We start from the raw sequence: 12561 nt of genomic DNA, 5'->3' as shown, positions 1-12561 counted from the left end.
TAACAAAAAATATTGTTACTCTGAAAAAATGAAATGGTACTCAATAACGCGGACTACTGAATGGATTTAGATAGAATTTGATGCTGACGTAGATATTACGTCATGCCCAGAAATGAAAGGTAATATTTCTGAAAGAAGTTATAAACCCTAATTCTTCTCAGTCAAAGTCAAGAGTGGAAGATATCACTAATACAGTAAAACTGATGCGAAACTTTGGATGTTAATTTGTATATTTTTTGTTAGTTGTTACTTAATCACGTCAAGACTACATTACCAATTTTGATAAAATATAGCTAATTGCCTGGATTTACACAAAGGATACTTTTTATCCGAACTGAAGACTTCTGTGGGATAAGACAGGATTCACGATATAATCTAATTCCACGCGGGCAAAGCCGCGGTCGGAATGATATTTTTTTAAATAAAAAAATTGTTTAAAAAAAACACAAAATATATTGACGCATGTATTTATTTTTTGCACTCTATTATAATTGTAATTATTCATTACAAATAATCAAAATAAAATAGCCAGAACAAAGTTAGGCCCTGGTAGGGTAGGTAGGCAGGTACAGCAATGTGAGACGAACACTGGCTTATTTATACCAATAATAATGTATTATAAACATTAAATTAGGTTTACTTTCTAACAACAAAAATACATAATATTAGCTAATGTGAAAGCGAATCAACCAATCATCACACAAAAATGAAATGTGCACACAAATATTCATCCAAATCGGTTCATGTCATTAGGAGGAGTGACTGCAGCGCCATCTTCCGGGCCCAATTGTGTTTCCAGATCACCCAGGAACTCAATTTAATATACTTACACAAAATTTTTCGAAATGAAAACTCACATTACTATGTAAATATGAATATAAACCTGTTTTATTACTAAGCAATTTCCCGCATAGGTGTAGTAAGTATAAATGAAATAAATATCAACATCAAATTCTTTATACAACATACTTATCTACCACCTTCTAAGAAATGTAATTCTTGAAATTATTTCGTATTTTTTTTAAATATAATACTACTCCAATGAGCTCCTGTTCCATATTATGTCCGCCATACTTCCACTAAGTTCACCATGATTTTTTATTTCTTTGCACTTTGTTGCTTTTTGCTAAAAATGGAATCATGCGATAAAACCAGTAGAGCTTTGATAACATACATTTTTGACTGAATAAAGGTACTTACGAAGGAGTGGATTCACATTGTGAACAATCAGTGGGTTTATTTTCCTTCTGGATTCCGGATTTCTGAAAAGATTATTTATGCTATAAATGAAAAAATCTTACACATTCGTTATGTACTTAAAACAGGGGTACATATCAAACATCGTCTATAATACAATTATCATCAAATTTAAAATAAAACCAACTTACTTCATTAATTTGTTCCAATTGTAAGCATTCTTTTTCCTCCAACCTTTATGTTTCTTCTTCTTATTTTCTTTATTGTCCCCATTTGTCTCATTTTGTCTTATCGTGTTGTCACCCTTTTTTACGATTGCGCGAGCGACACAAGTTCCCCGTGTGACGGCCGTAGCGGGAATGACTCGTGCAGCGATCGGGGTAGGAAGGTACAGGGCGGCTCTCGCTATATTGGCTGGTCGCGCGCTAATTTCAAGTATTTCTTGTTTATTTCAAAACCATCGCATATTTCAAAATTCTAACACGGTAGACGTATAGGTTGTATATTTTATAGTTAATATCCAAAAAGTCGTAACTTTACGTTTGTTATTTTGAAGATGCCAGAGATTAAAAAAAAATAACAATGATAACTTTGTATTTTTTTTCTATCGAGAAAATATCATGGAATCATGTTTCTAAAACGGTAGACGTATTGTGTTACTATTGAACTTTCTTGTCAAGAATTTTCATCACGACAACTTTAATAATATAAAAATTAGGAAGGTTTGAAAAGGGCCGTAAATGTTAGAAAAATTAATTCATCACCTTAAAGTAAATTATTAGTGTTATTAGGTATCTAGTGACTTCAGATTATCAATGAATGGCGGTGTTTTTCTTTTTTTCTTGACATTTCATATTTATTTACTGCATAAATTTTATTATAAGGATAATAAGTTGCATATTAAAACAACGTAAATTTTTAAATTTCCAATGGTTTACGATTTCAACGAATGGTACTTATAACTTGCAACCTGTTGAATTCCTTTGAAAAGAAAAACCTCCATTAGAATTATTTCAAACAAAATTAACTATTGAAACAGAAAATGATCTTACGATTGAATGAGAAATGAAATAATTTCGGGGAACCATATTACGACTTCTATGAAATGTATTGAGCAGGTATTAATTTCATTATGAGTACATTATATTAAATTATCAAAGGTGTTATCTATAATTCAATAGCAAATATTTGATATATAGCCTTCCTCGATAAATGGACTATCTAACACCGAAAGAATTTTTCAAATCAGACCAGTAGATTCTGAGATTAGCGCGTTCAAAGAAACAAACAAACTCTTCAGCTATAATCTTCTTCTTCTTCTTATCTTTATATATAAAAATGAATCGCAAAATGTGTTGGTAAGCGCATAACTCGAGAACGGCTGAACCGATTTCGATAGTTCTTTTTTAATATATTCCTTGAAGTACGAGGATAGTTTTTATGTAGAGAAAACGTAAATATGTACCACGGGCGAAGCCGGGGCGGACCGCTAGTACATATATAAAAATGAATCGCAAAATGTGTTGGTAAGCGCATAATTCGAGAACGGCTGAACCGATTTCGATAATTCTTTTTTTATTATATTTCTTGAAGTACGAGGATGGTTTTTATGTAGAGAAAACGTAAATATGTACCACGGGCGAAGCCGGGGCGGACCGCTAGTATTAGTATAGATATAGTATTTAATATGAAATCATTGGATCATGAATAAGCTTAATCGTAAGTACTGAAAAGTTTAATTTCACATTACCCAGGAAATATACGGAAGTGGGTCGATAATCGATATGAGATCCGAAACCAGTTCTACAAACAGGTTACGCGCGTGCGCCTTTTTCATGTGGGTGTACCTTTATAAAGATAAAAAGTATGCTATACGTACAGACTGGATTTGTAAAAATCCTCTCGTAACGGACTTAATTTTACTGTCTTACCACAAAAGCCTCAGTAAACTTTTTCAGTCACGTCGATTTTGGGCTTTATCTTTGGCTTCTTGCCACGACAGGCCGCTTTCATTTAGTACAGCAAACACAGATTTCCTTCACGATGTAGGGGGACGACCTGTTTGCACTACCCAGATGCTATATTTTAGTTCTACTTCACATCTCTTCGCACTTATATTATCATTGTATCTGATGGGTTTTGTCTGTAAGATACGTATTTCTCCCTGTATCTTACAAAATATTCAGACATGAAAGAGCAGACAGTGAAAGATTAGAGACTTTAAAACTGTCACGATCTTCCACAAATAACAAAATCTCTTTACGACATGGTGACGATAAAAAATACAATATCCCTACATTTGATCGTAACTGGCGTCCGGTGATACGTCATAAGTTCGCCGCATAAAGTTTAAGGGCCTTGTCTCCAGTTGTAATATCATGTTTTATAACGGTGTTATCTTTACTGTGGCTCACTTTATCTTTATACTTGCATTTATTTTCCGTGCGAAGTTCATTATGTGGGGAAGTGCTCTCAAGCCAATAAGAGGACGTATCGTCAATACATCACGTATTATTATTAGTTCAAGGTCTAACTGGCTTATTATGTTGTCGGTTAGGGCAGAGATTTTGTTTATTATAGGGATGTATAATTACGTACCTAGTTACCTGCAAGTTACAAAAAGCTAATAATTACTTACAGGCGAGGAAGGAACAGCGTGGAAGAACTGAAGATCTCATGATAGATAAAACAAATGAATGCAACCAATTTCGAAGGTCGCTTTTCGTTCGCTAATTTATTCGCTCCTTGCAGTCGGTTGCACCATATATTATATCCTCACATTTCTGCCCACCCTTAGGTTTATAAATTCGTAGTTTAGTTTTTAAAATAATTGCATCTAGTCATAATGTCGTAGGTCTTTCACGTTTTAATGTTCTATGCAATTTCTGAAATGCTGAGTAGAAAGTTGAATCATGTTCCAAATATTAAGTACTTGATTTAAGTCAACCATTTGATTCTCTATAGAGAAATAACTATTTGCATACCTACGTATTGAAAAGGATTGCTTTCGTATATGTTCTATTCCGTATTCTTCAGAGATAGAGCAATTTGAAACGATCCTTTTCTGTCATTGAAATATCTGTTTGAAAGAAGACGGGGTTACATTTCGAAGTGAATGCGAGTGAATAAACGTTCCACTAGAGGTTCTACATAAAACACCATGACCTTACATACATACATAATATGTTAATAAATTGATTCGAAGTGGAATGATAAAGAGTCAATTTTTTGGAATACTTTGGATTTGTGAAACCGGTAAAATAAATTTCTAGCATTTATTACAAGAGATTTTGAGTGCACACTTAATACCCAGCCTTGGCTTATCATTTGAACTAATTGTGTTATCGCAAGAAGTTTAAATCCTGATCAAACAGAAGACGATTGCAGCATACTTGTTGACTTGTTGTATGTCTTTTGTGAGTTATTATCGCATCTTATTTAATATTATCAACACTATACGCAATAACAACATATTTATGAGCTAAAATCAATCAGTTTATTTATATCTTGAGTTTAGTTTATTTATAAATGTTGTATTGCGACTAAATTTAATTCAACATTGATAGCGTAATCAGGACTTCGATCCCCAATTAGTGCTAGTTGATAAAATAAGTTATTCACTGGTATTTGAAAGTCTGTAAGTTACTTACTGGTATATATTTGAAAGTCTGTTACTAGGATACTATGTAATTTTCCACTACTTGCAATATTTTTCACTATGGTGAGATAGAAATTCAACGGGTTTAAAATGATATTCAATTTTCTACCTCCACGGTTGCAGAAAAATACAAATTCTCTTAAGATTTTTCGTATTATCTAAAGTGAGAATTACGCTCACCTGGTTCTTTTCCACAAATGCAATATTTTCCCAAATTCCGTTCGTCTCCATCACATGTAACTAAGAGGCACTTGAAGAAAATCTTCCAATGGGAAATTCTTTGTCTACGTAGTTATGATAAATCGACAATTTATAATTAAAATTTAATTTCAACGAATAATAACGTGTAGATCAGAACAAACGGTGAACATGAACTGACATAATGTACTTATACTCAATTAAGCTCATTAGAATTTTCTGTAAGAAGAAAGGAGTAAACTATTCAATATAATCTTATTACAATAATAGAAATATTCCGCGGTAATCCCATTATAACAATACATAACGGCTGAAACCATTTGCATTCTATGTATTGTTTTAAATTGTTTCAATATGTTCTAGTACAAATGTACAGTATTGTCATCAATATGTGTTATAGTTCCTACACCAAGTACAAAGGAATGAGAAAGTGTGGCAGCGTATTCAACAATAAGACTCCTAGCAGTTCCATCGTGTCAGGTACGTATTGCGTGTTGGCTGTGCGTGATATTACCTGACATGTGTTAACACTTCCGTGCCCCTCCAGCACAACAGTCACAAAGGAAACTCGACGCGTGTCATCATGCGTCGTCAGTTTCAAGTTATACACATATCTGTATTTTAAATACCGCGGTCCAGCGATACACTTGAGACTATTGACGATCCCGCCGTTCCTCGTGACTATCAACATCAATTTCACGATCGCCAACGGGCACACGGAAGTCTCCAGTAGGGTGACAGCTATAGCACTGACGTTGAACAGAGCGTGCTGGTTCTCGAACAATATTCTCGTCAAATTGGAGAACAGCAGAGAAATCGCGACGATCATATTCAAATAGCTACTTAACGCTCGAACGACATGCGACGCGAGGAAAGTAACTGCTGCATTTATGAGTTACATGCTGGGATGGGCGCGTAATTGAATAAGGGTGACATTGAAAAAATGCTTCTATGGAATAGTGGTTTCGAGCTATTTTCGAGCTATGGTTACTATATTATAATTAATATGTGGCCTTGTACGCTGCATCGCAAGTAGGCTAGGTCACGATCCCGGTAATATGAGAATATCTTGATTTGAGCAAGTTGGTTACCTATATGTATTTGAAATGTCCTAGTTATTATTTGGACTTAGCTGACCCAGAAAACTGTTGTCTGATCTCAAAAGGAATATTTTTATAACTTTTTTTATTGCTTCTGCTAGGCGTAACGTGATGTTATACTATATAGCTTATAGCCAAAGCTTTCCTCGATAAATGAACAAAACATTTTTCAATTCAAACTAATACTTCCTGAGATTAGCGCGTTCAAACAAAGAAACTCTTCAGATTTATTATATTAGTATAGTTGGATAGGAATATGGGATCAACACCTACTTTTGACATCAATAAGCTTATCACAAGGCCAAGTTGGAACTAGAATAAATATGGTTAAATGTCAAATTAATATCTAGATCTAAACTACAAAACAAGAATTTTCCATCACATTTACAAGTAAAACATGTATTTTAATTATCCTTCAATTCATTTATTTACATAATATGTTTATTTCTGCTTAGGATTTGGTCAATAATTATGGAAACTAAAAAATTCAATTCGTTTATGGACATTATTATGTATACTAATATTATAAAGCTGAGTTTGTTTGAATGTGCTAATCTCAGGAACTACTAGTCCGATTTGAAAAATTCTTTCGGTGTTAGATAGCCCATTTATCAAGGAAGGTTATAGGCTATATAACATTACGCTAAGACCAACAGGAGTGTAGCCACGCGGGGGAAACCGAAAAGCGCAGCTAGTATGTAAATAAAAGGACCAGTCCTTTGTAAATGATAAAGTACAAAAGATATGTACATAATGTCCATGAGTAAATTACAAAGCAATAAACAACATCAAATGATAGAATAATATATGTGGGAGTAATTATCTTCTTATATATAAAAATGAATCGCAAAATGTGTTGGTAAGCGCATAACTCGAGAACGGCTGAACCGATTTCAATAATTTTTTTTTATTATATTCCTTGAAGTACGAGGATGGTTCTTATGAAGAGAAAACGTAAACATGTACCACGGGCGAAGCCGGGGCGGACGGCTAGTAATAATATGTACATATAAGAACAATGATACCTAAATATAAAATTATTGATGCAATGATAAACACTGCTTACATTCTGGTGTGCAAGATTGCAAGATTTAATATTATGTTTGTAAACACAAACAAATATAAACTACAAAAATATAATCTATACTATAATATAATAAATTCTTACGGTGTTAGATAGCCCATTTATAAGGTTATAATATTTATACATAAATATGTATGTTTAAATAATCTGCGAAAGTGTTGGTTCTTATTGAAATCTGAAGTACATTATAATAATATGTAAAAAGTTTTTTCATGCAATAACTTAAGTATTGTGAGCTTGACCAAAATAGTAATAATAGTTAGAGATACCTTGAAACATATAAATGTGGTGGCAGTGCTTATATTGTAGTTAACCACAATAACAACTTCACAATGTCATGATCAGAGCCATTTACAAGTAGATTTTGTTACCAACCCACAATTACAATGGGGTCAATGTTACAAAAACATATAACTTTTTTACCAACAAGCTTTGCTACTCAACTGCGAAAGAAAGGGGGTAAGGTTTTTCAATTGTTTGTATGTATGACACACCCTACTGCCCAAACTGCTGGATTAATTTTGACTGATGAAGTATTGTTTTAATCTTGGTTACAGTACAGAACACAGGCTTCATAAATAAGCAGTCGAGTTTTTTTGTTTTCTTAATAATAATAGTAATTATTGTTATGGCAAGGTTTGATGTTCAAACCGCTTGACTGATTATCATGAAATTTTGTTTGCCTATTGGGTAGATCTGAGAAACAGACATCATATATCTAATATGATGTCTGTTTGTGAGTGAGTGTAAGGCAGAAAATTTTTTGCCGGGACAGCTAGTTATACTTAAATATTATTGCCCTAAATTCACCCAAGTTCCATATTTTATAATGAAATAACTCAAAGGTTTGGTTGAAGTTTTTGAAGTTAACTGCAGAACATTGTCTTTGTATTGCAGTTAACTTCTTTAATAGTTTAGAAGTTTGTTTAGCACAAATATAAATTCTCTCTTATTCTTTTAAATTGTTTCAGCTTGTTGTAATGACAATATTTTTATTGTATTATAACTAACATACAGATACAGTTTGCTTCATGTTATTATATACTAGCTGTGCCCCGCGGTTTTACCCGTAGTTCCGCTCCTGTTGATCTTAGTGTGATGGTATAGCCTATAGATTAATGTGCTAACTGACACCAAAATAATTTTTCAAATCGGACTGGTAGTTCCTGAGATTAGTGCATTCAAATTTCAAACAAACAAACAAACTATTCAGCTTTATAATATTATAGTACAGATTTAATAATAAATTGATTTTGTATTATATTATGTACATAATTTTTATTTTTATTTTAAGTATGTGTGGGTGGAGATTCAATTAGAAATCAGCATTAAGCATCAACTTTAATAAGAAACATTGTTTATGGATGCAAGTATGTATAATTTCTTCATTAGATAATTAGTAATTAAGTAATTATAAACAAAAAGGTTGGTTATATTGTAATACTGGGTATTCAAATTCAAATAAGAATAAAAAATACAGGTTTCTATATTAGTTATAGTAATGAATTGAGGATTACCATGCCATACCACATTAATATACATTTCAATTTATTCTGGTGCAATTACAAGAATATTTAAAATAATAATAATAATAATAAGGGCGTAGGGATGTGACGACCCCATCGCCCACGGTTGGAATATCTATTGTCTACGTGACAATAGATATTCCACCCGTGCAATCAGTCAACCCGCAGGACACCTTGTGGCGGGGTGTCGGGGAGTAGCGACCCCGCGGGAACCGAGTGCTCCCGGGGGAGGCCCCTGTCTTCATCTCCGGCTCGCCTTCACCGGCCGGTCGGAGTGAAGCCTGACGAGGACAGGACCCCCACCTCTGGCTTGCCTTAACCGGCCGGCCAGAGTGGAGTCGCGAGAGCTTTTAGCTCGAAGGGTGGATGCGAAGCGTAAGTGGCGAGTGGGCACGTGATGCTGGACCCTCAGGGAGCGCGTGATCGTAGTTTAAAGTCCAGGGACGCCTCTCCACCCTTAGCTGCTCACAATATGTTGTCCCCTTGTCGCACTATTGCAGCGACTTATTTCGGGGGCCCATACAGTGAGAGGGCGAGTCACCACCTGCCAACATATTTTTACTTTCTTTTAGTAGAAAGGCAGGTGCCATAGTTTCCCATAGTCCTCAGTACCAGTCCATTTAGCACCCCAATCCATAGCCCAATCATTAAATTTCCATACCCTGCAATAGTCCTACATCGGCCGCGGACTGCCCAGGGCTGTATCTCTATAGTGCAGTCATGGGCAGGCTGCGGCTGGTGTCCCACAACACATTAAAATTCTCGAAAGGGCCTCTGCGTGTTGGATCCGTGTCCCCACGTAAGCCTTCCAAAGATCCGGGTACTGTCCTTCTGGTGGTACCCGAGTATTATGGAAATGAGAAACATAATAATAATAATAATAAATTCTTTATTGCACACCAAATAAAATAACAGAGAAGAAAACAGCGCATAGGAACAATGTACAAAAGGCGGTCTTATCACTTACAAGTGATTTCTACCAGACAACCTGTGATATTGGAAAATGCTGGAAGAATACATTTATGGAGGTGTGAGCAAAAGAGCACTTAATATTTAAAAATAAATAAATAAATAAATAAAATAAAATACATGTATATATATATATATATATATATATATATATATATATATATATATATATATATATAGTACACCAATATATATACCTACATATTATGTAATAATAATACATACAATGTTTAATAGTATACATAAATTTAAAATATTAAAAATTACTAATAAATATATGTATAAACTATAAATTTATAACGAAAGATAATATTTTTTTACCAAACTATCGAACGTAGATATGGTTTGCGCATGTTTGATTGAATTTGGCAACGAATTCCAAAGATTAATAGCGTACATAGTAAAAGAGTGATGGTAGAAGTTAGAGTGATGAGATGGAATTAGAAGTGAAAGGGAGTAAGGAGATCTCAATACCAAGCTGTTGGAGTGACGAAATATAAATCTTTTCTTAAGATAGTCCGGTGTTCTAGCGTCAAACAATATGCCGTAAAGAAGATGAAGTATGCGTGCATTCCGTCGAGAACGTATTGGCAACCACTTGAGTTTCGTACGGAAGTGGGATACGTGGTCATATTTTCGCAAACCGAATATGTACCTTATGCCGAGGTTCTGAAGGCGTTCGAGAGCATCTAATTGGTTTTCATTAAGATCGGGATAGGCACAGTCACAGTAATCGAGGATTGGATGAAGTAAAGCTTGTACCAACTCAATTTTAGTGGGGATAGGAAGAAGGTTACGTAAACGTCTGAGAGAACTGTAGGAACCGAACATTTTTTTTCGCACTTCTTGAAGCTGCTGTGTCCATGAAAGAGTCTGATCGAAGTATACTCCTAGGTTTTTGACACTAGAGCTGTAGGGGATAATAACACCGTCAACAATAACTTTGGGGATGGTGACCCAGTCAATTTTATTAATGAAATGTCGACTCCCGATTATGATTGATTGGGTCTTAGCTGGATTTATATTCACTCCGTGTGCTTTGCTCCATTTTATTATTGATTCAAGGTCCTTATTGATTTGACGTACTGCATCAGGCAAATTCTCGTATGATGAGTGAGTATATATTTGCAGATCATCTGCGTACATGTGATATAAAGAGGAAATGTTATGAGTGATGGAATTAATAAATAGAGAAAACAAAAGAGGAGACAGTACGCCACCCTGAGGAACACCGGCAACGACATCACACCAAGATGAATGACAGTCATTACTGTATATACGTTGACGGCGTCCCCGTAGATAGTCGTACATCCAGCTAATTACAGTATCGGAAATATTAAGAGAAGAAAGTAATTTTAAGAGAATATCATGATCTACAGAATTAAACGCATTACTAAAATCAATCAATGTGAGGAGAGTAAGTTGCTTGTTATCCATTGCCATTCGGATATCGTCGGTGATCTTAACTAAGGCAGTGGCCGTACTATGACCAGGACGGAAACCGGATTGGAAGGGATCGAAAAGACTGTGGGAGTTTATAAAGGTCGTTAACTGGTTATGGACAAGACGTTCGAGAACTTTGGATAGGAAAGGAAGAATGGATATTGGACGGAAATCAGATAATGCGGAAGGATTGCTTTTTTTAGGAAGTGGGATAATATGGGCATCTTTCCATGATGTTGGGAACTGAGAGGACGTAATGGAGAAATTTAGGATGTGAGTTAAAGTGGGAGTTAAGGTGTCGAGAATAGGAATGATCATATTACGGCCAATGTTGTCACAACCAACAGATTTAGAGGCAATGGATAAGATAGCATTCCTAACGCTACTCACAGTAAACTGACTGAAGCAAAAAGGAGGAGAATTAGGAAGAGGAGTATTAGAAAGAAGGTCAAGAGTACATTTTTTTAAATGCGGATCAAGTGAAGGAGAAGAGCAAAAAAAAGTATTAAGTGAATCAATATTAACGTTAGAAGGGATTGAAGAAGGAGAAGGTTTGCCAACACCAAGAGACTTTAAAAATTTCCACACTTTGCTTGGGTCTCCGTTTTCAATTGAGCCATGAATGTGTCGTTGTTGCGCGTCCCTACACATTGTACTACAGCGGTTGCGAATTGTTCTGTATCTTTCGCGACTAGCTGGAGAATTATTTGCCTTTAATAAAGCCTTAGCACGATTTTTTTTATTGATTAGTGACTTAAGTTCAGGCGTTAGCCACGATATTAATTATTAAAATATATTTTAATTAAAATATATTTTTTCACACACAGTTATAATCGTAATAGGTAGGAAGTTGATTCCTTATAATGGCTATTAATATAAAATAATGCCATAAATATTTATATAGCATGAGATCATATTTTTGCATTAACAGTATAATTATTGTTATCATAAAATATTTAAAATAGGTAATACTTACTCGATTATTTTTAAATGCTAAGGCGAAGTTATTAATGTGATTCCCTTCCATTCTAAACACACTTCACAACTTTTTAACTTAAAGTATAAAACAACACCTCTCCACTATATTATAGTAATATTTCGATAGAAATAATAAATGATTAACCAAATACACTTCATATTCCTATAAAATCAAACCAAGTACAAACTTGAAGTTTAAAGTGTTTCCGTCAAACTTCGGAAATTAAAAACTTTTAACTGTCAAATTTTATGTCAAGTGTCAACTTCAAAGTCACTATGAACGATTCTGTTCCGCTAGGCGTACACAAACACAGTGCAGAGGTATTACTGATTTATCATTGGAAAAATTTGAATATTTATTAATGAATAAAACCACAGAACAGTACAAACAAATAGAAGAGCTTTAAT

At 34.4% G+C, this 12561-nt stretch overlaps 2 protein-coding genes across 4 annotated transcripts in view; one reads left to right on the top strand and one right to left on the bottom strand.

Annotated features, from left to right (window-relative positions):
• Window positions 1-12364, bottom strand: part of LOC149485448 (leucine-rich melanocyte differentiation-associated protein-like) — a 28422-nt gene extending 16058 nt beyond the window's left edge. Inside the window, exon 1 of one of the 3 annotated variants that reach the window (XM_089700322.1) lies at window positions 12152-12364. In XM_089700322.1, coding sequence (XP_089556448.1) covers window positions 12152-12202 — 51 coding nt within the window. In that variant the 5' untranslated portion in view covers window positions 12203-12364. Of the gene's footprint in view, window positions 1-5035; window positions 5102-5567; window positions 6265-12151 lie in introns of those variants that run through there. The other 2 variants (XM_089700321.1, XM_089700323.1) reach the window with 2 other exon arrangements.
• Window positions 1-12561, top strand: part of Gpdh1 (Glycerol-3-phosphate dehydrogenase 1) — a 362977-nt gene that overhangs the window by 312280 nt on the left and 38136 nt on the right. The gene's annotated exons all lie outside the window — the stretch shown is intronic.

The sequence above is a fragment of the Colias philodice genome, chromosome 10 (assembly GCF_061535455.1).
Source record: "Colias philodice isolate Cphi_HAF_F1 chromosome 10, ilColPhil1 Martin Lab GWU primary, whole genome shotgun sequence".
Lineage (NCBI taxonomy): Eukaryota > Metazoa > Arthropoda > Insecta > Lepidoptera > Pieridae > Colias > Colias philodice.
The sequence above is the reverse complement of the archived record's forward strand: the minus strand, read 5'-3'. Positions and strand labels throughout refer to the sequence as shown.